Source organism: Leuresthes tenuis, unplaced genomic scaffold (assembly GCF_036924035.1).
Source record: "Leuresthes tenuis unplaced genomic scaffold, fLeuTen1.0.hap1 SCAF_5, whole genome shotgun sequence".
Taxonomy (NCBI): domain Eukaryota; kingdom Metazoa; phylum Chordata; class Actinopteri; order Atheriniformes; family Atherinopsidae; genus Leuresthes; species Leuresthes tenuis.
The window spans coordinates 6,138,247-6,159,703 of record NW_027325359.1 but is presented as its reverse complement, the minus strand read 5'-3'; the positions used below and the strand labels follow the sequence as shown (position 1 = coordinate 6,159,703).

General features: G+C 40.2%; 2 protein-coding genes across 3 annotated transcripts; one reads left to right on the top strand and one right to left on the bottom strand.

The window, feature by feature from the left end:
- The first annotated feature begins 1,901 nt into the window (after positions 1-1,901).
- LOC140306956 (kelch domain-containing protein 10-like) lies at positions 1,902-7,034 on the top strand. The gene is made up of 10 exons (XM_072385611.1): positions 1,902-2,134; positions 2,805-2,897; positions 2,996-3,217; positions 3,659-3,813; positions 3,902-4,050; positions 4,155-4,239; positions 4,338-4,404; positions 4,489-4,536; positions 4,617-4,756; positions 5,219-7,034. The coding sequence occupies exons 1-10, from the start codon at positions 2,050-2,052 to the stop codon at positions 5,426-5,428; spliced, it is 1,254 nt and encodes a 417-aa protein (XP_072241712.1). The 5' UTR covers positions 1,902-2,049; the 3' UTR covers positions 5,429-7,034.
- cax2 (cation/H+ exchanger protein 2) lies at positions 6,814-20,617 on the bottom strand. 2 transcript variants are annotated; one of them, XM_072385609.1, is made up of 20 exons: positions 20,468-20,617; positions 17,319-17,474; positions 17,122-17,234; positions 16,942-17,050; positions 16,353-16,469; positions 16,204-16,265; positions 14,011-14,163; positions 12,798-12,989; positions 12,614-12,713; positions 12,390-12,531; positions 12,114-12,297; positions 11,178-11,277; positions 10,039-10,160; positions 9,913-9,944; positions 9,450-9,559; positions 9,183-9,328; positions 9,011-9,105; positions 8,865-8,943; positions 8,663-8,771; positions 6,814-7,588 (listed from the first exon to the last, which is right to left on the bottom strand). In XM_072385609.1, exons 1-20 carry the CDS (start codon positions 20,535-20,537, stop codon positions 7,515-7,517), a joined length of 2,265 nt encoding a protein of 754 aa, XP_072241710.1. In that variant the 5' UTR covers positions 20,538-20,617; the 3' UTR covers positions 6,814-7,514. The 2 variants fall into 2 exon arrangements, with proteins under 2 accessions (XP_072241710.1, XP_072241711.1); XM_072385610.1 differs by having other exon boundaries at positions 17,122-17,228.
- Between the last annotated feature and the right edge of the window lie 840 nt (positions 20,618-21,457).

The following is a 21,457-nucleotide window of genomic DNA, read 5'->3' as shown; positions in this document are numbered from 1 at the left end:
AAAAGTAATTGATCTCATCATCTCAGTGGTTTAATCTTTGATGATCTCCATATAGTCTCATCCTGCCATAACCAGATGCCTGATGCTGTCATACATGTATTCATCTCCATAAAACTGAGATGGGCTACAGCCTCATTTTATAACAATTTCATATGTATTACACAATGAGTATGTTCACATAGGCAACACCAATATCAGCCTTTTTCTGTGTGGATTAGTTTAAAACGATAAAGCAGCACTTTGTTTAGCCATTACTTGGAAGACCAGAACATTTTTAAAGACATTTTTGTCAGTTTTCCCTCTTATAACGCATGCATGCATGGACAAATAGAGGACATGATTGTAGTGCATCCACCAGCCATGCCAATTGCTCTGCAATCCATTTGGTTATGGGTGGATCACCGGATGGAACAAAAATTTAACTGTTCTCCAGTTTAATCACATTAAATATTCAAAGTTCCTGGTTAACGAGTTTCTTGCTGTCAGTGACATATCAAGGTCTGGCTTAATTTTCAACCTGGTGTCAGTCTACAGGGGATTTGTTTTATTTTTGGAGAGGTTGTGTTACATTAAAGCAGACCAGCAGTGACTGAGTTTCTTTCTGCTGACAGACCTGTGAAACCTTAGCTACCTGGTATGATGGAGCAGCATTACAGTGAGACATCTTTGAATGAACAGGTGGATTTGAATATAGATAGATAGAAGCATCCTGCTGTGAAGTATTTCTTGCAACTGATTTAAGGGTTGAAACATCAGTGTCAACAAAAACTAGTCACATTTCATCTGGCTGACCTGCTTTGTGCCAGTGAGTCAGAGAGCCAGAGAACCACAGTGGCTAACCATACCATTTCACAGTCTTTGCAGTCAAAAACAGAGCAGCTTTTCATGGAATTGACCTGTTTGTTCTGTTTGGCTCCTTCAGCTCCTCCCAGTGAGCTTCAAATCCAGATTACAACATGTCAGCTATGCAGTGCCTGAAGATCTAGGGGAAAGGTTGAGTCTTGGTAGCCTTCATTAAAAGGAGTCGCCCAATCCACTTGACTGGCTCCTCAGCCCTTTGTTCAAAATGTATGCTTCACACTGTACATATGTTGGAAGAAATTGGCAAATCCTGACTCTTTTTTGTAAGGTTCTTGCACATTATACAGTATGTGTTGAGTTACTGCCTATTGTTGAAGACTTACGTTCAGAGAATTACTAAACTTAACAACATGGTTTCTCCTGCAACAACATTAGAGCTGCCACAGAGCTTTGATCTTTACATTTAACTGTAGCATAGTTTAATTCATGCCTGCTTGTTTGGTGCAGTCACGTTCAGTATCTCACAGTTTTTTATATCAGCTACTCTGCAAATAAGTAATTAGTAAAGTTTGGCAAACACGCAAGAAGCCTTATAAAACGAAGAACCTATGTGATATTTCCAGATATATTCAATAAAAAATTAGCATATATTTTAAAATATTAACATATCAATGTTAATTAGCATAGAAATGGTTCCAATAAAATAAGATAATAAAAAAACACCCTCCATCAAACTCTTAACAATATTTATTTACTGTATTTAACAAATGTGATATTGGTGAAAACTGTGATTACATTAGATTTAAAAGAGCGAAAAAGATGCCCGAGACTCTTGTGTGTGTTTTAATTTTGATACTGTTGTGGATTCAGGGAGATCTTTCTTAAAATTAACAGAGCAGACTGACACTTTTATATGTGTATAATCTGTACCGAATAAATAACACGGTATTTCTCCTGTAATCATTTTACCCGATTTTCAACTAAATACTTGACACTGGTTCCCCTTAAACGCGTTTATGACTAAAACATTAACATGTTGCTCTTGAACGTCACACGAGTCCCTCCTCCTCTGATTCGCTATTTCAGACCAGCTGGTTCAGACGTTGCAGGCAGCAGAAGCTATTTATTTTCTTTTTGCTAAGGCTCTGTAGCTCGCTTGGGGTCTCATGCCACGACGTTTGGTCAGACTGAAGCGGGCTCTTGTCCAGGTCCGGGTGTGAACCCTCCGTCTGTGTGTCCCTTGTGAAGATGTCATCGCCTGAACGGGACGGAACCTTCAGTCAGCTCAATAAGTTTGAGAAACTTTCATGGAGGCCCTCCATCCGCGACTCAGGTTTGTAAACAAAAGCAGCTGCCAGCAAGAGTATGCAAGTTCTTACAAACGGCAAAGTAAGCTGACAGCCACTGTTGTTGGTAGCGTTGATTTGTGTGTGTGTGCAAAGGGTGATGAATTTTTGTTTTGAGTTTTGTGTGATACTAGCAATGCTAGCTGTGAGCTTCAGGGAGCTTAGCTGGACACACAGGCCACAGTTAGCTAACGGTGCTACGGAAGCCACACTGGAGGTTTTATCAGTGCTATTGTTGTTTATAGTCTCTAAATAGAAATGAACATGTTGGCGTGTAATGGGAAACAGGGAACATGTCGGCTCGTAGCTGCAAACAACAGAGCGCCTTTATATCATGGGACGTTTTTAAAACTTGATTTTTGCATGTGTACTCTCCAGTGCTCATTGTTAGGAGAACTATCCTGTCAACACAGATTATCAAAACACGTGTTTAACCTTTTGCGTCAATAGATCTGGCTCATTTTACCTTTCTGGTCCTTACCGCTGATTCTCGTGGATAATATATAGATCATTGTTTGTTTTTTAATTATTTAATTTTTTTCAGAAATTGAAATCCTACAGATCAGGGTTGTCATTACTTAATTTACATCAACAAGATGCATACAATGAGTAACCTGTAAAAATGAAAGTCTTCTCTGCGTGTCTTTGTATTCTTAGGCGCCAAGAAGCGAGCACGGTGGCTTCAGGCTCGACGCATCTTCTCCCCCACCTGCCCCAACCTGCGGATCCCCAACAGGTTTCTGAGAGAAGGTGCTGAAACCCCAAAGGGGACCAGTGTCGGATTCACTAATTTCACCATAAATTCAAAGGTGGATTTTCAGTCTGTCTGTAACTTGGTCTTCCTGCAGGACACTGTATCCCACCTGCCCGCAGTGGTCACCGCTGTGTCGCGGACGGCACCAACCTGTATGTGTTTGGAGGTTACAATCCAGACTTTCAGGAGGCAGGCGGGTCAGAGAATGAGGACTACCCTCTTTTCAGGGAGCTTTGGAGGTTTCACTTTGCCACAGCCACCTGGCAGCAGGTCCGCACTGAAGGCTACATGCCCACCGAGCTGGCATCCATGTCAGGTGAGGACTGATACTCAGGACTCGAGTGATGGGCTGTGCTCCCCCTTAAATAAACCCGAGCTCTTCCACAGGCAAGACCTTTTATTTATTTATTTATTTTTAAGGAGAACCCCCCGCCCCAAAAAAAAAAAAAGATCTGATCATCTCTAATAGTACTTCTAAGAGTTGATTTAAAAGAATGAAGTCACTTGCCGGCCTTTTTATCTCCTCCATGGGCTGATTGTTCACTATTAATACCTGCTCATCAAATACTGCCAGCAGTGATCTAAATGTAATCTAAATATCTACTTCATTCATCTCATGTACTTTGGAAAAAGCAGCCAGAGCTTCAGAACATGACCCGGGGTAACAGTTTGGGCAAACTTTATGCTGGGACCCGCGCATAAAGCAAGATGTCAGACTGCACTCGAGTTTTATAATGATGTCGTGTCTGTTTTTCAGCGGTCTTACATGGACGCAACCTACTTGTGTTTGGTGGTACTGGGATTCCTTTTGGTGAAAACAACGGCAATGACGTGCACGTCTGCAATGTCCAGTACAGACGTTGGAACCTGCTCAACTGTCGAGGAAAGAAACCCAACAAGATCTACGGGCAGGTAACATTTGTCTCCGAAGACCTGAAGTGTTGTTCCGTCTCACTCCATTTTCCACTTGCAAACATTAATCAGCGTTCTCCATTTCCAGGCGATGGTCATCATAAATGGCTACCTCTATGTGTTTGGAGGCACAACTGGCTACTTTTACAGCACCGACCTGCACAGGTTGGACCTGACCACCAGAGAGTGGGCACACCTCAAACCCAACAACACACCGTCGGATCTGCCTGAAGAGAGGTCAGTCTGAAGAGACGATTTTAGATCCAAGTATCTGCCACCGCGTGCTTAAACAAAGGCTCCGCACGTTACTACAGATTGAAAATGAATTCATGACTTTTCAGGTACAGGCATGAGCTAGCTCACGACGGACAGAGAATTTACATTTTAGGAGGAGGGACTTCCTGGACATCGTATCCTCTGGACAAAGTGAGAGGAGCTCCAAAGAAAAAAAAAGACTTGATTTGACACAAAAACAAGTGGTAATGCTGCATTTTACCAAATCTAATATTGTTTCTGCTCATCAGATTCACGCATATAACTTGGAGACCAATTACTGGGAACAAATGGTTACTAAACCCCATAAGAAAATAGGTATGTAATTCATGCTGACATATTTTGCTACGTAGAATTGTCTAAATGTCATGCTGAATTTGGCTTGTTTTCTTATCACCGCAGGATATCCTGCTGCTCGCCGATGTCACAGTTGTGTGCAGGTCAAAGATGGTAAGACGTATTTCACGCAGCATTTGCTTTCTGGAATGTTGGATTTTACCCCTCATGGCTCGCTCTGTTTTTCCATCCAGAGGTGTTTATATGTGGGGGCTACAACGGTGAGCTGATCCTGTCTGACCTGTGGAAGATTAACCTGCAGACTTTTCAGTGGACAAAGCTCCCTGCTGTCATGCCAGAACCAGCCTACTTTCACTGTGCTGCTGTCACTCCGGTCAGTAAAACATTTAAGAATTATTTTCTATATTTATGCATAAAGGTCACCTAAAACATAACCCTAATGACGGTAAAATGTGTTTAAAATTCCACTTTTTGAGTCGAGTAGAGCGCTTTTGCACTGCAAGCCCCCATTCACACACTCGTACAGCACCTCTTTGTCTATACAGTATTACAGCCAACACTGTGCTTTCTCCTCAAATACTGAACAAAGACCTGCATTCAACAAACAAGACAAGATATTTTCCATATTTATTTATTAAGGGAAAACGATCTAATGTATATCTGTGAGTATCGAGTATGTATTTGTGGCTGATATGAAGTTCAAATAAACAAAAGTTTTGACCACAGCCAAATCTCACTTGTAAAGCAGATTTTCTGTACTTGTATTCGTGAATCCACATCCAATCTAAAGACGCCTGTCATGTCTTCACTTTTCTGCTCCTCTCCTCTCCCTCAGGCTGGCTGCATGTATGTCCATGGCGGCGTTGTTAACATGTCTGGGAACCGAAGGACTGCCTCTTTGTATAAAGTGTGGCTGGTAGTTCCCAGTTTGCTGGAACTGACCTGGGAGAAACTGCTGAAAGCATTCCCACATTTATCGCAGCTGTCCACCCTTCAGCTGCTCAGCCTGGGACTAACGCACACTTTAATTCAGAGGCTAAAATGAAGTGAACACAAAGACTGAAGTGGTATGTGAAGGAGCAGCAAGGACGCAGAAGTCGTAAGTGGGTCAAAGACAGATTGATGATGTTAGATAGGAAAATACTTTGAATGCCTTCTCATGTACCTTTGTTGTTTTTTAGTTTTTCCGTATACCAGATTTCCTTAAAAGACACCTGTGTTGACAAAAGACTTCAGCCTCAGTGCACTTAGATACTTTTTCTAATTTGTTATTTAAATTGTGAATGGCAGTTTTCTTTGTCACAGAAACCTGGGGAGCATGGGGACAATAGTCAAAGATCGCCTGTTGAAGGGCCAAACCAAACGTGCTCAGGAAGTGTAATTCTAGCTTGTTTCACTGTTGCTAAAGTAACGACACATTTGCACCTTTTCTGCATCCACTCTGACAGGCTGGGTCAGTCTAAGTAAATTTTGATGGTTTAGAAAGCAGAAAGGCTCAAAGAAAACTTCTGATGCTCATGACGCTTGAGCACGTTGCTATGAAACTTATTAGATCAGATATTAAATCACATTTCAGCTTTAACGATGTTTCGATTTAGGTGTTACTATAGTTTAGGTGGTTTTTTTGGGGTGAAAGAAAAAAACAACAACTTTGGATTGGATGAAAACCCCGAATCCTCATTCAGACTCGTGACTCGACATCACTGTGAAACTTCTTGTCCCTCTGCGATTGTTTATCTACTGCGATTATGAATTTCCCAACTTTAAGCTCCAGTGATTCACAAGCTCTTTTCGATCCTTCGTCGGGTGCCTTTGGTCATGTTTTATCTGGTGCTCTCTATATGAGCCTTTAGATGCTGATCTTTTCCGCTCATAACTTCTCAGAAGGTACTCCTACAGACGTCACATCTACTCAAACCCACAGACCTTTTTCTTTATTTATTTAAAACACTGCTGCTTATTTTATGATGAACTTTTTGAAATGTACCTGAACATGTAGCTGTACTTTCTCAGTGTGATTTCATTGTCATGATATGTCTTTTTATTGCATTTTAACCTTTTTACTCTGCAACGTACAATGATGATTTTCCACTTTTTTTTTCTTTTTCTTTTTTTTTTTTTCCTAGAATGAGCCGTCATGCTTTGGTACTTGATGGGAACTTTCTAAAATGAGTACTCGCTGTGCTAACTCTGTAAATGACTGATGTGTGAAGAGCACGCAGACGCCCATCACTGACAAAATGTCAGTATACCAAATTTAGGCCAACTTTGGGCACGCTTCCAGATACTGTGGATTGTTGCATTAAATGCCACACTTTTGCCTTTGACACCTGTTACATCAGCCTTACTTTAAGCGTTTTGTTTCACCTAACTGTGCATGTTCTTATCGCACTCGGTCTCCTTTTTCGTCCTCCTCAATCTCTCATCCGACATGTCATGGCCTCATTTGTATCTTTGTTCTGACAAAGTCTTAAAATGAACATGTATTTGCATCACTTTGGATGGTAATGAAAGCTAAACAATCATGTCAGCATGGTCGACACTTTATGTACGCTCTTGGGAGAAGAGCTGAATGTCTGTTTTGAAGGCTGCATTGTTTTGTAATTTTTGTCTGTTCAAACAATAAAAACAGGCAGCTGGTTTTTCAAAAATCTTGTATTGAGATGTTTCTTTTCAACACTGCAGTTCACATCTGTGATAAGAGACATGTGTCTCTTATCACAGATGTGAACTTTTTTTTTTTTTTTTTTTGTGGCTTTAGCATACAAACTATCACAATGATACCTGAAAATATCAGTGCAGATGCAAAATATCCATCTGAATTGTAAAAATATTGCTTATTCTCTGCTTCACAGTTTACAAATAAGTTATTAGTTTAAGGTTACATTAAGTATGCTTGCATGTGTATTGTACATCTTACAACAGTAGTCAGGAGTAATAACACTAAAAAGCTTCTACCTGAGATTAAACATTTCAGTTTAGAAAACAAAAAAATACACTTAAAAGGCTCCCCTTGTGATTTCCACATCCACCATCATAAATTCTACCAAGATAGCCAGGAGTGGTATTCGTTTGATGTCTTCCAGGCCTGTAAATGAATACTTTTAATGAGTTTTAAGTTGGCGCTGCTCTCAACAGCCAGCTGGAGATGGAGCAAAGTAATACAGAGCCAGTAGGATAAGGTAGACGACCACTAGGGCTGTACCTGAGGAAAAGGAGACGACTAATAAAACAAAATCCTCACGGGATACTATGACACAAGATTAATGAGTTGGCAAGCCCACATAGAAAAATTTAAGATTAAAATGAAAATGCTCTCAGACAAAATTATCTAATCTAATATTGTTGATGTGCTTGTTATGACTGATTTTGGAATAGATGTTCCAACTATAACATAACCATCATCTAAAATAAGTCAGTGAGTAGCAGTCGGAGACAGCGGTGATGGGTTTTAAATCCTCTAAATCAGTGTTCCCCAACCCTGGTCCTCAAGGCACACCACCCTGCATGTTTTCCATGTTTCCCTGCCTCAGCACACCTGATTCAAATGAATGGGTCAAACTCAGCCTTCTGCAGAGCTTAAAGACCAGACATGCAGGGCGGAGAACACTGCTCTAAATAATAGAATAACGTATTGTGTTTTTAAGCAAGAATCAGGTTGAAATAACATCTTGTAGAGTTATTGAGATCCTCAGCTGAGGGAATACAGAATGTAAACCTGTTAAACCATATGTTCCACCACCAAATAAAGCCATGCAGTTACATCACAGTTGATTAAATTCTCACAGAGGATCTATAGACTTAATTTCACTTTGGCCAAAAACTAAAAAGACTTCCCACTATCGGTCATTATTTGACAGTGTCAGAAGCAAAATGCACCTACTGAGCATCATGTTTAAAGATATCAGGTTAGTCTCACAGTAAATAGCCTATTTTTACATTTCAACTAGCATTCATGCTTCGTGTGTCGCAAGTGTTACTCTTTTCTGGAGATATACGATATTAACAAAACATGCAATGTCATTGTTGAACACTGGGATGACGATAAGACTTGGGATATATGAACAAATATGTCAGGTGTTAAGCTTGGGTGTGTTACAGAGGGCTGCATTCTACTTCTTCACCTGTGCAGGTAATTTAAATTGTTGAACATGCACAAAAACAGACGTCTCTCTAAATGTACTGCAATTAATACCTGTGTTTATCCAGTTATTTCAAGTCGAAATGTTGGGATATTTGTATTATGCATGTTGCACAGCACAAAATGCTAAAAACTTACCCTGAAAGTAGTCAGACTTGCCATCCATGAAGATGTAGTTGACTAGAATCACACTGAAGATGCTGGCCCACATATGCTGATCACTGAACAACAGCACGAACCCCACATCCTGGACAAAGCAGAGATGATTACAAAAACTATTACATTTTATTCATTTTTAAAAAATATTTGGATTTACAAGTAATAAATGATGGAAACTTACACAGAAGGCATTGAAAAGGACCAGTATTGGAATCTGTATCATGCACACCTGCACAGCAATGCAGCTTCCAACCTCCAAGCTGAGGAAAAAGCATATTTTATATACAGACATCACTTTTTAAACTGTTTTAAAGCGATGGAAATTACCTAAGGCTGATGTTGTTCTGGAGTGCAAATTGGATCCCGTTGACTATCTCTGGAATTTCTGGAACCATAGCCAGAACTGTGACCCCTATGAAATACTGGAGGAAGAAAAAGGTATTAACACAGCTGGGGGAGAGTGACCACTGCCTGAGCGCGCTCACATACACGTACTGACCTGAGAGATGTTAGGCTGGCTGAGAATGGGCTGAATGTGCTCGGTGGCGAGATCAGCGCATGCGGACGTGAGCGCCGTGGCCACAATGAGGATGACAAGAGACCGCCACCGTGACCAGTGGACCACTGTTCCCTGGTGGCCTGACTCTGCACAGACACGTTCAGAGTTTATGGTGTAAAAATGACAACAGTGTCCTCAGGGTTTACATTACTATACCACAAGCAATTTTGAGTCTGTTCTTGAGGGTGATTCATGTGTGAATCATACCCTGTTCTCCGACGTGGATGTCGTAAATGTGGGAGTGTGTCTTGAGTGTAAATATCAGGCCAATGATGTAGGCAGCTGGCAGGAGGGCAGACACGGTGTACACCAGAGGCCTAACAACAAGAATACACACCTCATTAATTCCATTCGATACTCAAACAAACACATAGTGACTTAACTGCTTTTACACTTGCTGCAACATAAACTTGTTCCAGTTTGATTCCATTTTCAAGACCATATTCTTTTAAATCTTTCTCTGGACATAAAACATGAAGATTACAGGGGGTGGTCCATGCCTTAGATACATCAACAAGAAGAGTTTTATTTTCATATTGTACTCCACAACCAAACATTCAACCTAAAACAGCAGTGATGGTGGTAGTTTTACTTGTTTCACAACAAAAAAACAAACTGGATGACTCTAATTCCTCACTCTGAGTCTGTAAAAGAATCAAACAAAACTTACTGAACGTGGTTGTGGAACAGAGTACCATTGTTCTGTTGATGAAAACAAAAATTATCATTGTACAAAAGCAGTGTTTGTAAATCTGAGCATTTCTAAGAGGTCTGTGAGCTCTTCGAGGTTAATGACCAGATCGTAGTGGCAGTTGTGGCACACAAACTGTCCGCTGCCATTTCCTCCAGTGGAGTTTGTGCAGGCGTCACACACCAGGTTCCCGTAAGCCTTGGAGAACAGCGTGGGGGCAAACACACCTGCCAGTGACAGAGAGAAGAAATATAGCAAAGTGTAACACACGACTTGTACATTTAGGTCTGCTGCTGTCATCATCAGCTGACTATCAGGAAGTGCTGTTATCCTACATTTGGAGCTGAAAATTTGGACTGTGTGAGTTTAGCTGTGTCACGTCAGGCCTGATTTATGTATAAAGTGCTAACCAAGAGAGTTACATTAGCATTCTATAGTCAGAAGATGAGCTGTACTTTTGTTTGGTTATTTACTGAAGATTAGTGGGTAAAGATGGATATATCCAACATAACATCACCCACCAAACTAATGTTTTAAAAGCCATAGGTTTAGCATTTTGTCCTTTACCGTCTTAGTTTTAAAGCTACTGCCTAGAGAGCCGAGGCACTCTATAATCATGGGGAGCAATATATCCATATACTGCACCAGGCTAACATCCAAAGACACATTTTTCCTATTTTGAGGATACATTTTTCTCAGAAACTACTTCCGGTTCAAAAACAATACTTAGGTTTTATACTTTTATACTCATCCCACATAACCAGGAGAAATACATATAAACTCAAGCAAATCAACATTCAGGTCTAAGGGGGTTAACCTCAGACATGACAAATGAATGAGAATAGGCAATAATCATGTATAACCATTTGATTGTGTCAATAATAAGATAGTGAAGGCCGACGCATACCCTGCTTCATTGTCTATTTCCATCCAATTTTGAGCATACTGTTGAAGGCTTTTGAAATAAACCATAAACTGTTTAGGAGAAAGTTGACTGAGAGGTTGAGTCATTTTCTCAGACTTCTATTCAATCTGACTTCATTTTGCAAGGAGTCGCAAGGAGTTCCTTCTCTAATGTGAATGAATGAAGTTGTGTAAGATAGCAGCCAGTTTTAGGACGTGTTTTGCCCCTAAAAATGTACGGTAGTTCGAATATATTTTCTGTGATGTAAAATGTTCCATACAGGTATTCATTTTGTTGGAATACAGTTGTACAGCAGGCATTGATCTTCAAAAATACGTGCCTCCTACAGAGATGAAAAGTAACGCAGAGCTCACGCCTGTAGATCGACTGTTGAATCTTTGCTCGCTGTGTCTCAGGCCTCCAATTATCATGCAGATGCCCTGAAAAAGACAAAATTTGAGGTCTCATTCATATACACTGGTGAATTTACATGAGGAAATGAGACTCGTAGTCCACTAATAAGAAAAATATGTTAAAAATAAAGACTTTTTGGGTCATTTCTATGTCAGTTCAAACGCAGGTTCTTAGCAAAACATATCAACATTCACATTCAATCATTTACCGAAAAATTTATCATTTTGCCATTGAAATCACAGATATTCAACCTTTCCAGAGGTCAGATTTAAATTAAATGAGCAAGAGCAGTATTGAATGAGCAGTATTAAAAAAGGCTACTTTTTTAATACTGGTGTACCATCATTGTGCTTATGGTGGCTTGTGAACCTGGACTACAGTGATACATTATATAATCGTCATATACAGGGAACTTTAAATGAGTCAAAACCCAAAAATGTGAGGGTTTTAGTCCAATATTTGTTGTCTTCCTTTGCTAAACACATTTTGGTTATCTGTGCAGTTACAGTCTAGTTTAATCTGATAGAAAATGGCCAATCTATAGAACTTCAGGATAGAAATACAACATTTATCATATTTTCCAAAATAAGACAAAAGAAAATCACATACATTGATCAGATAAAAAAGCAAAAAAAGAGTGTAAAAAACAGTTTGGTGTTCAAACTTTAAGAAGTGTAAAGCGTTTTACAGAATCAATAAATTTCCTTTAAATGCTTTATTTTTGTGGCTAAACCACTTTAGCTTAATATAGGCTGGATTCCACGTCAACAACTTCCAAAAGTCGACTTTTAGCAGTTTTCCCTCAGAAGTCTTTGATTTAAGTTTTAAACTGTAAAAATTGTGCAAATGCAGGCTGGCTCACAGGGATGAAAAGGATGCATCCAAGCAGCGTGCCAGTCAGCGCCGCCTTAACAACCTCCTGCAGACACGGGTTGGCTACCCGGTGGCCCCTGAGCAGGGCTGTGATGTAAAATGTCAGCTCTGTGATGGAACCAAAGGTGGCATTGACCACTGCGCCCACAGCAAAGTTACTCTGAGCGGAGATACTGCAGACACAAAAAAGATCAACCTCAGAGTCATTTTAAAAGAAAATGGGCTCAACTTTTTTGGTACTGCCGGCGTAATAAAAACTGCTCACCTGGCAACGCCCATACCGATGTAATATGAGAGGGGTATGATGGAGCCGATTGCGATGGCAAACTTGACATCAGAGCTGGCATACTGGTTCTCTCTGTCGACATATCCCATTACCAGGGCAACTATTACTAGAGGAAGGAGGTCTGAAGTGGAGGTCAAAGATCATAACAGGTCCTAATATAACACTGACACACACATACACACGAAGCAATGAATAAAGGATACTGACAGCAAACACGTTGATCCCATCAACAGTGTACTTGTAGTAGTACCAGTTTGCAGCATGGTAGCAGCACAGCAGTGCTCTGGTCTCATAGCCTTGATGCTGAGTGTAGAAAATACACTTCTGAGTTAGTATTGCTCCAGGATTTTATGCTGTGACTGATAAAGACTAAAATACCGATTTTACCTTCCTTTGTGAGCTGGTGGAGATGGAGACATCCTCAGGAGCCAGAAGGAGTATAACCCCCAGAGTCTGTGCGTTCATCTTCGAGACTGGGATGGTGAAGACCAGGATCCAGGAGATGAAGCAGGCCAGGGAGTGAATGATTACAAGGAGAGGATATCCCAGTAGCAGCCATACATAGGTGGAGAATCGACGCTGCAAAGCAAAAAGTAGCTTTTAGGGGAAATATAACATACAATTGTTCCATTGAGGAGAAATGAGTCAATCATTATTGTAATGTAAAGTTAAAGTCATTTATGTTGCTCAATATGAAAAAAAATTACTAACAAGGCTTTGTGATCACCACAGCATACAACACCATCTGTCCTCAGATCTATGACAAACACTCAAAAGTTGCTTGTATATTCTCTACTTCTGTAATACCATTTTTACACCAGCTGCAGTGTTTAAACAGTTTTTAAATACAAGTAAGTCAAATAAGATAGGCAGTTGAAAACGTTTCCCACTGGCAGTAGCAGCGTGTTGACTCTGGCTGTTCTGGGGTTTTCTTGTATTCAGAACAGGCCCATTAACTATCACTGTTTCCAAAAGTACGAACTACAACTACAGCAACATGATGCAAATGTATTACAGTGTCCAACCATCCATTTTCTATACCCACTTAATCCAATTCTGGGACGTGGAAGAGCTGGATGGTTGCCAGTCCATCTCAGGGCCACACAGAGACAAACAAGACAAACAACCATGCAAGCCAATCTACAATCACCAATTAGCCTAACATGCATGTTTTTGGACAGTGGGAGGAAGCCGGAGTAAACCCAGGCATGCACGAGGAGAACATTCAAAGTTTGCCCGGATTTGAACCAGGAACCCTCTTGCTGTGAGGCAACAATGCTAACCTTCATGCAGCCCAACTCTGTGAGATAATCAGATTAATTAACTATTTCTACTGGGCCTCAGGACTAAGAATTAGCTTCCAGCTGTCCTGCAGATGGGAATATCAAGCACCCTCATCTCTATTTCTCCACAAGTGGTTGCTGTCCGTTTCAGACCCTCCAATTGAGACGTAACAGTTGGTAAATGTATATTTCTGTAGCATCTTAACTAAAAATTGCACCCAGGTGTTGTTTGGTCATTTGATCTGGGACCGAATGTTGTTTAAAAGCGTCCCTGGTGTACACATGCTGTTTAAAAAGACTTAAATGTGGACATTTACCCAGTAGGGGGTGCGCAGAGGTCGTCCAGGCACATCTGAAACTGGCACCTCAGTGGGTGAAGGCAGCAGAACTGGTGAGTTATCGTCCTCCGTCTCTATGCAGCACTCACAGTCTGGTGCATGCTCACAACACCTCCTCAAAGTATTTCCTATCTGGAGAAACACAGCCACGGGGAAATGTTACTTTTCAGACATAATCATAATAGCCAAATTCTCTTTTTACAGCTATTTATAATATTAAAAGGGCGCCAAACTAAATCAAAAATCAAAATCACACACACATTATGGTGGTTAGAAAAGTGACTTCAAAGGAATATCAGTGCACAACAAAGTAATGACTGTCCTTTTAAAGTTTAGATGACTTGGACAGGGTATGAATTTAAATTTCAGATCTAAACATTGAATGATTTGTAGTTAAAGTCAAAGTTTATGGAGGTAACAAACAATTTCCTAAAAAACTATGAGTCTGGCATCATGTATACACGATTTTATTACAAAAACAGCTAAAACAAAAGAAGCTCTGCTGTAAAATATTTCTCGACTGATACTATTGCACAATACGCTCTTCTGGCTAAAAAGAGAAGTAGTTCTCAACAGCAGTCATCTGCATGCTCTGTCGCTGAGCATCTCAATAGCAGCAAGTAGGTCAAAATGGCTCAGTTTTACATGGTCATTTACTGTGTTGCAGTAGTGGCTGAGCAGGTGAATATGCTCTTAATAACTGCTATTATTATAAACGGTGATATTTAACACTACTGTGTCATATTTAGCTAACCCAGAAAATGGGTCAGTAGTATTTGCACATTGTTACTAAACTAAAGAAAGGATTGTTATGAAATTCACAGTGTATACCCACAAGTCACACGCTGAGCAAGGAACATAATTAGGCCTTTTGAATCAAATAGTCTTTATTTCATAGCCCATCCAGACATGAAAGAAATATTATAAACTAGTAGTTTCTTTGCAAAATTTAAGAAGACATATTTTTGTTTGGGTAGTTCACTTAATCTTTTCTTTTCATTTCAGTCATGAATATTCCAAAAACGATATCTTATTTTGTTATGATCAGTGTGAAACTACAAGGAGAAGTGGCCTTAGTAAAGCATGACCTGCCTGTGACTGATTAACCCTCAATCTTACCCATCACCACCTAACCAACCTATCCAATGAAGGCAACGATTTCTAAGCCCGTCAAAGGCAGAGAAGAGTGGGTTAAGTTAAAAAGCTATGCTCATCTGTATGGAGCTATGGTAGAGACATGAGTTTCGTAACTTGTATCGCCATATCTGAATGTGTGGAAAGTACAAATCAGATCTAAATGTCTACAAGTTTGGACCAAATATACAAGAACAAGTCAAATCTGCCTGTGTAAATCAGTTAAATTAATTCTTTAGGTCTAATAATATATGTGAATTCTGTTAATTCAAAGCTTTTGTCCCACTTTTTACAGGACAAACTGAATAACTGATGTAGACCCCCAGTTTGACTCACCAATAAAATATCTAATCACTAACCAGTCACAGTCTGATCCATGGCTGTATATAGCCACAGGCACAGAGGGCTCCTCTCTTGCTAGTTTGCTAGTGATTAGATAAATCTGAGCATCTGTATTCTTTATTTAATCAGTCAGTTAGTCATATGAAAGGCAGAAACAAAGCTTTGTGTTTGTATTTGATATGTAGATGTAAATTTTATCCGTACTTGCGAATGCATAGATTTGATTTGTACTTATACTTGATCTCATACACTCATGTGCGGTGATACAAGTCACAAAACCTACGTCTTCATCCTACAGTATCTCCAGAACACTGCTGAAAGCAATTCAAATCAGAGTGTATTCAAATGAGAATATTCAAAATGCTGACAGAAAAAAAACTGAGTAAACTACATATACCTGCATACACAAAACCACCGGTCACGAGAACACAATTTTGTAGTTAATTCTTAAGTTAATTCTTCGCTATGTACAGGAATCGGACGCAAATGTGTTCAAACTTCAAGCAGTGTCTTCAATATTGCTTAAAGACTTGCTGCAAGTCCTAGAGTTGCAGACTTCTGCTTTCGTGACCACAATTCAGTTACAGACTATGAGAAAACAAGACAATTTACTGTAAATTAATATTGCTTTATATATTTAACAGAAAATTAAAGAAACAAGAATAGGAACATCTCAAACTGAACTCAGCAGTGTACCTCGTGGACTGTGTTCCCAAATGGCCAAAAGAAGTAGCAGCACAACTTCCAGCAAAGTTTACCTGAAGACAAAGAAAAAGAAAGAGGAAATAAGAGGAAAGGTTGACAGTTAATAATTACCATTGTCCACTAGTGACTGGCTCACCTACCATAGGGTACCCCGATAATAGTGATGAACATGAGAGTGCCGACCAGGAAATATGCCAGAGACACCCACCAACCAAAGAAGAGCACATACGCCACATTTCCACATGTGATGAACTGACCTGAAAACAGAAGGTCAGACGGCAAACTCCATTAATGAGAGGCTGGCATGTTCTTTAGCAGACACAGTAAAACTGCTTTATTAATCAAGACCTTGGATAAAGTGTTTCTATCTGTTACAACATTACACTCAAGATAAATGCCAAGATCATTGCCTGAGATGTTTAAAACAAGTCAAATAATAATAAAGAAATGATCAAATAAGTGCAAATTATCTGGCATTGGAAACTAATACGCACAGTAAAATACATATCCAAAATGCTGCAAACATTTGTCTCAGTTTAAGAACTGACATGTTGGCTCAATTTTGTGGTTGAACTGTTGACATCTTCCCATCTTACACGATCATCTCAACACTGTTTTTCTCACCTCGGTGTCTATTTTGTGGTGTTCTTCAGATATCTCTGACGCCAGGAAGTGACCAACCGAGACCAACTTTACAAACAATACAAGCCCAATAAACTGCATCTGTACCTGAGTGTGGTTTAATGACGTTTAGCTCAGAGTAAAGCTCTTTCACAACATCTGACCGGTCTTCAAAGGGCCGCTCTGTCACGTGGCTCTTCCATTTTCTGAAACCAAACTGACACCAAAAATGGACTCAATCAATGTTCTGAAGTCTCATTGGCAATGGAAAACCCTCAGATGTCTTACCCTGTAGTTGTTGACCAGTTTATTGGCCTCCACTTCATTCTCTGCTCTGATAGTTCTCTTGCTTTGGATCTCCTCCCAGCTATCCTCACAAGCATGATGGTTCGCACCTGTAGCTGCAACATGACCAGTAAATGTGTGAAAACATGTCAGCTCCGCTGTTCAAAAATCTCAAATCTAAACTGTTCCATAGTACTCACGCGCATGTGCAGCTATGCATTTTGCTGCAGGACATAAGGACTGATGTGAAGATGGAGTGCATGTGTGCTTTGCATTAAGTTCTTCTGCGCCACACAGTCGATCATGGGCCTCTTCATGACTGGAACTTCCCTGAAGATCATGGTCGCAAGAAGCATCTGAAAAACCAAGAGCGAAACAAATCAAAAGATTGGGATAACATTTTCACAGAAAGAACATTTATAAACAACACCATACAACACTGAAACAACCAGCTGTTTCGGGCTAGAGTCCATAAATGTGGTGCAGTTAACTGCAAAGCATGTTTTTTTGATTGATCATCATATGCCATCACTTCTCCCTCCCCTGGGAGGATCAGATCACATCCCGGTTTACCTCCAGCCTGAAGACAAGCCCCTTGTACACAAACAACCAGCTGTGGTACACAAACAACCAGCTGTGATCCCCAGCGTGAAGACATGGTCCTACATTAGGTGCATGTTGGTGCAAACATGCGTCCTGGCTGATCAAATGACAAGTGTGAATGTGTGTTCACAAGTGTCAGTGACAAATTATCAGAGCAGTACCACTGATGAAGGCAGACAAACTAACTCATTTCTGCAGTTTTCATTAGGAACTAGTCTCTGAACTAAAGACTGAAAAACGCCATCTGCTCACAAGACAAAACTGCAGCAGAAAACAGGTTCCAGACTCAGGGTGCTTGAATGAAGAGGTGTATGATCACTACAGCAAAACGCCGTAAAGTGGCTGTAATTGCTACACACTTGTGTTCCTCCTGCAAATCATATAAATCAAAAGAGTTACTCGACTCAGTATTATGATCAAATTTGGCAATTCAAATGGAGCATTTGGAGTCATGTCGGGTCAGTAAATGGTCCTTCAAGTTTGCGGAGAACCGATTAGGGTTTAGACTGTTGTAGAAATGTGGAAAAAAGTGATCACCTTCAAATGTGACCAGACAGATTGAATATAAAAGCATCATCAATGCATCCCGAATGTATTCACACTTACATTAAGCGCCGACCACTCATGATCAGATCACCCAGGACGCATTTAAGTACCAGGTTTGAAGAGCCTCTGTTTGGACACAGCATCATGGGAGAAATGATGTGACACTCAGCAAGAGGAAATTGCCTAGTGGATTACTTAAACTTCTTTGAGAAGAATGCTGCAGAAACCAGAACTGTACCGTGTTTCCCCAACAACAAGCCACTGATTAACACTTACATAAATGCTCTATTCAAGGATAAAAAGGAGAGTATTTTAAGTCAGGAAACACAGAAGAGCTGAAGGCTGTGCAGATGAAGCTGAGGAGGAAGATCAGGGGGTTCATATAATTACCAGGGGGGAAAAAACACTAAACAATCATCAGAAGTAATGCCAGAGGAGTCTGGAAACGCCTGGGGACCATCTCAGACCACAAGGAACTAAAAATAAGTGAATGATCTGAACAAGTTCCTCAACAGAGCACAGGTTTCTTTCTTGAAAAGCAGCCTCTTGGTCTTTGGCAATATAAAACCCTCTTAACACTTGGGTTCCGGTAGCTCTCTGTTCATGGAATATCTGCACCTTGGTGATTGGTTGCTTCCTGGGTTGTTCTTGGCCATCAATCTGGTAGAGCAGTCGCCCACCAATCGGAAGGTCGGTGGTTCGACTCTGGCTTCCGGGCTACATGTCGAAGCGTCCTTGGGCAAGACACTGAACCCCACGTTGCCCCCCCAGTGTATCATTGGGGGTATGAATGTGTGTATGAATGATTAAAAAAGCACGTAGTTATGAATCTTAAGACGTGCTGTATGAATGTGTGTGAGTGGGGAGAATGCATGTAGTGAAGCGCTTTGAGTGGTCAGCTAGACTAGAAAAGCGCTATACAAGTACAAGTCCATTTACCAATAACTTGTTCATTCAGTCATTTGAAATGATGATCTTGGAATCAGCATTCATTCAAAAATGGGTCCAAGAGAAATCCATGAATAAGCTACCTGCTGCAATCGATTAGAACTACTAATAGCAAGTTAACAGACTTTTGTAAGTTACTGACTTAATAATCTAAGTAGAGACATTTATATTTTTGACCTTGTGCTGATCTAAAAAAAAAAATGCAAAAATGAAAACTTCTGCACCAAACTCTGAATCAATGTACCTGTATATATTTTTATATATATATAAATATGGTGCCATCTATGGTGCCATCTTTGTTCTGCATGGGAACCAGAGGCATGACTGCAATTAAGGAAAGGGTAAAGCACGCCTTAGCCCATTCATTCATTCATTCACACATTCATCTCAAGAGAGAAGACAGTCAAGATATTGAATAAAACTGAAGAAACAACTTGCATCATGAAACAAACATACGTACAAAAAAGACTTCCCCTTAAAGAAGATCAGAACAGAAACCGTCTTGTTTTGATTCCTCTTTTCTATTTTTGTCTTGGCTTCCTGAAGCACACACAAAGAAATCAGAAGGGTGTCAAAGACTCTGCATTCTGTTTTGCAGACAACTGTCCGTAAAACAAGCCTGACTGTCCCATATAGGTTACATGAAACACAGCCAATGAGTTATTTTGTTCCCAGAAATACATCACCTGACTATAGAAATATGCAATAGCTGAAGTACTCAACTGCACAGCTATTGCTTATGTTAATTTAGGCAGAACAGCACTGGCACATACATATAAAGTCATGTTTACGCGACTTCAGAGGGAATAGGATTGACTTCCATTAATTTTCTACACTCTAACCTAAATTGTAACTAGTTGTCTAACCCTAATGCTAATCTTAAAACATGATTTGATTTCAAGATTTAATCATTTACACTATAAGAACCTCGTTTTTGGTGTCACAAGGAAGACAAGACCCCTTATTGTAAGCGAGTAAACGGATTTAACTCCTCACGTCACGCGGGCACGCACAGACGCCACCACACTTAGGGGACTACCCCTTAATCAATACATTGTGACCGTCTCATATTTGCACAGCTGCCATTCGTGAGCGGCCGTTTCTATTCTTGACAGTAAATCGCAACTACATAATACGCAGACAGAATTAAAATGGAGAATGTAGGCTTCTAACGGGTCTATTAAGGGCACATTCAGCAGTTACAAATAAAGTGTATTCATTAAAACAAGCTAAATAAGCTCGAACCGCTCACCCTGCACGAGTTCAGGCAGCTTTCTCCTCCGGCTGGTCGTCTCTTGGCTCTGCTTGAACGACAGAGACATCTCAGCCGGTAAAAACACCTTCACCGTTAACTCAGTTCAGTCCGACACGTTCATGTCCTCGGGATCGGACGTCTCTGTCGCTCAGCTGCTGAAGTGAGTTTACGCTCGGACTTATGGGAAATGTAGGCTACCGTGGACGGGCTCTTAAAAGGGAAATGTCTCAATACGCTCATTGAATGCAAACGCTCATTTATTAAAAATGGAATTGTAGATATTTATTATAGATATATTAACACAGTACTTCACAGACTACAAAACTAAAGTAAAAGTAGTTATTGTAGAATTGTATGGAATAATACACTTATGTTTCAGGTTATTTGTACAGTCCCCTGACGTCCAAAAGTCTTGAGTCAACCCTCATTTCTTTGTATTTTGCTTCCAGTGCCAGTTGCATAAATCTATGTGAAATGTCTGTCTTCCAGTTGATGCAATGATGGTGTCTTTTCGCCATTGACACAAAATAATAGTATGACATGGAATCTGATTTGAAATTAAAATGAATCAAAAGAACAACATCAAACTAGTAAAAATCTCACGTATTTTTTTTTTGCAAAACCTCAAGGCAACATTGACAACTTCTGTGTTTCCTGTAACCATCCAAGAACATCTTGCATCTGTGCAGACAGGTATTAGACAGGTCTTTTAAGTTCACTTTGTCTTAGTCTGTTAGACAATGCAGACCTGAGCTTTCTCCCCAGATTTTCACTTAGATTTAGTCAGGACTAATTACGAACCAGTTGTAAAGCAATACTTCTTCTTTTATTTCAACCAGTCTTTTGTTGGCTATATTTTTGCTTTTTTTCCTGCTAAAATCTCAGCTCCATCACATCAAAAGTTGTGCCTTCAAGAAAGACATGTCAGCTTAGTAACATGGCCATGGTTTTTGTGGAAAACATCCCGAGTGGGACCAGAGCAGCACA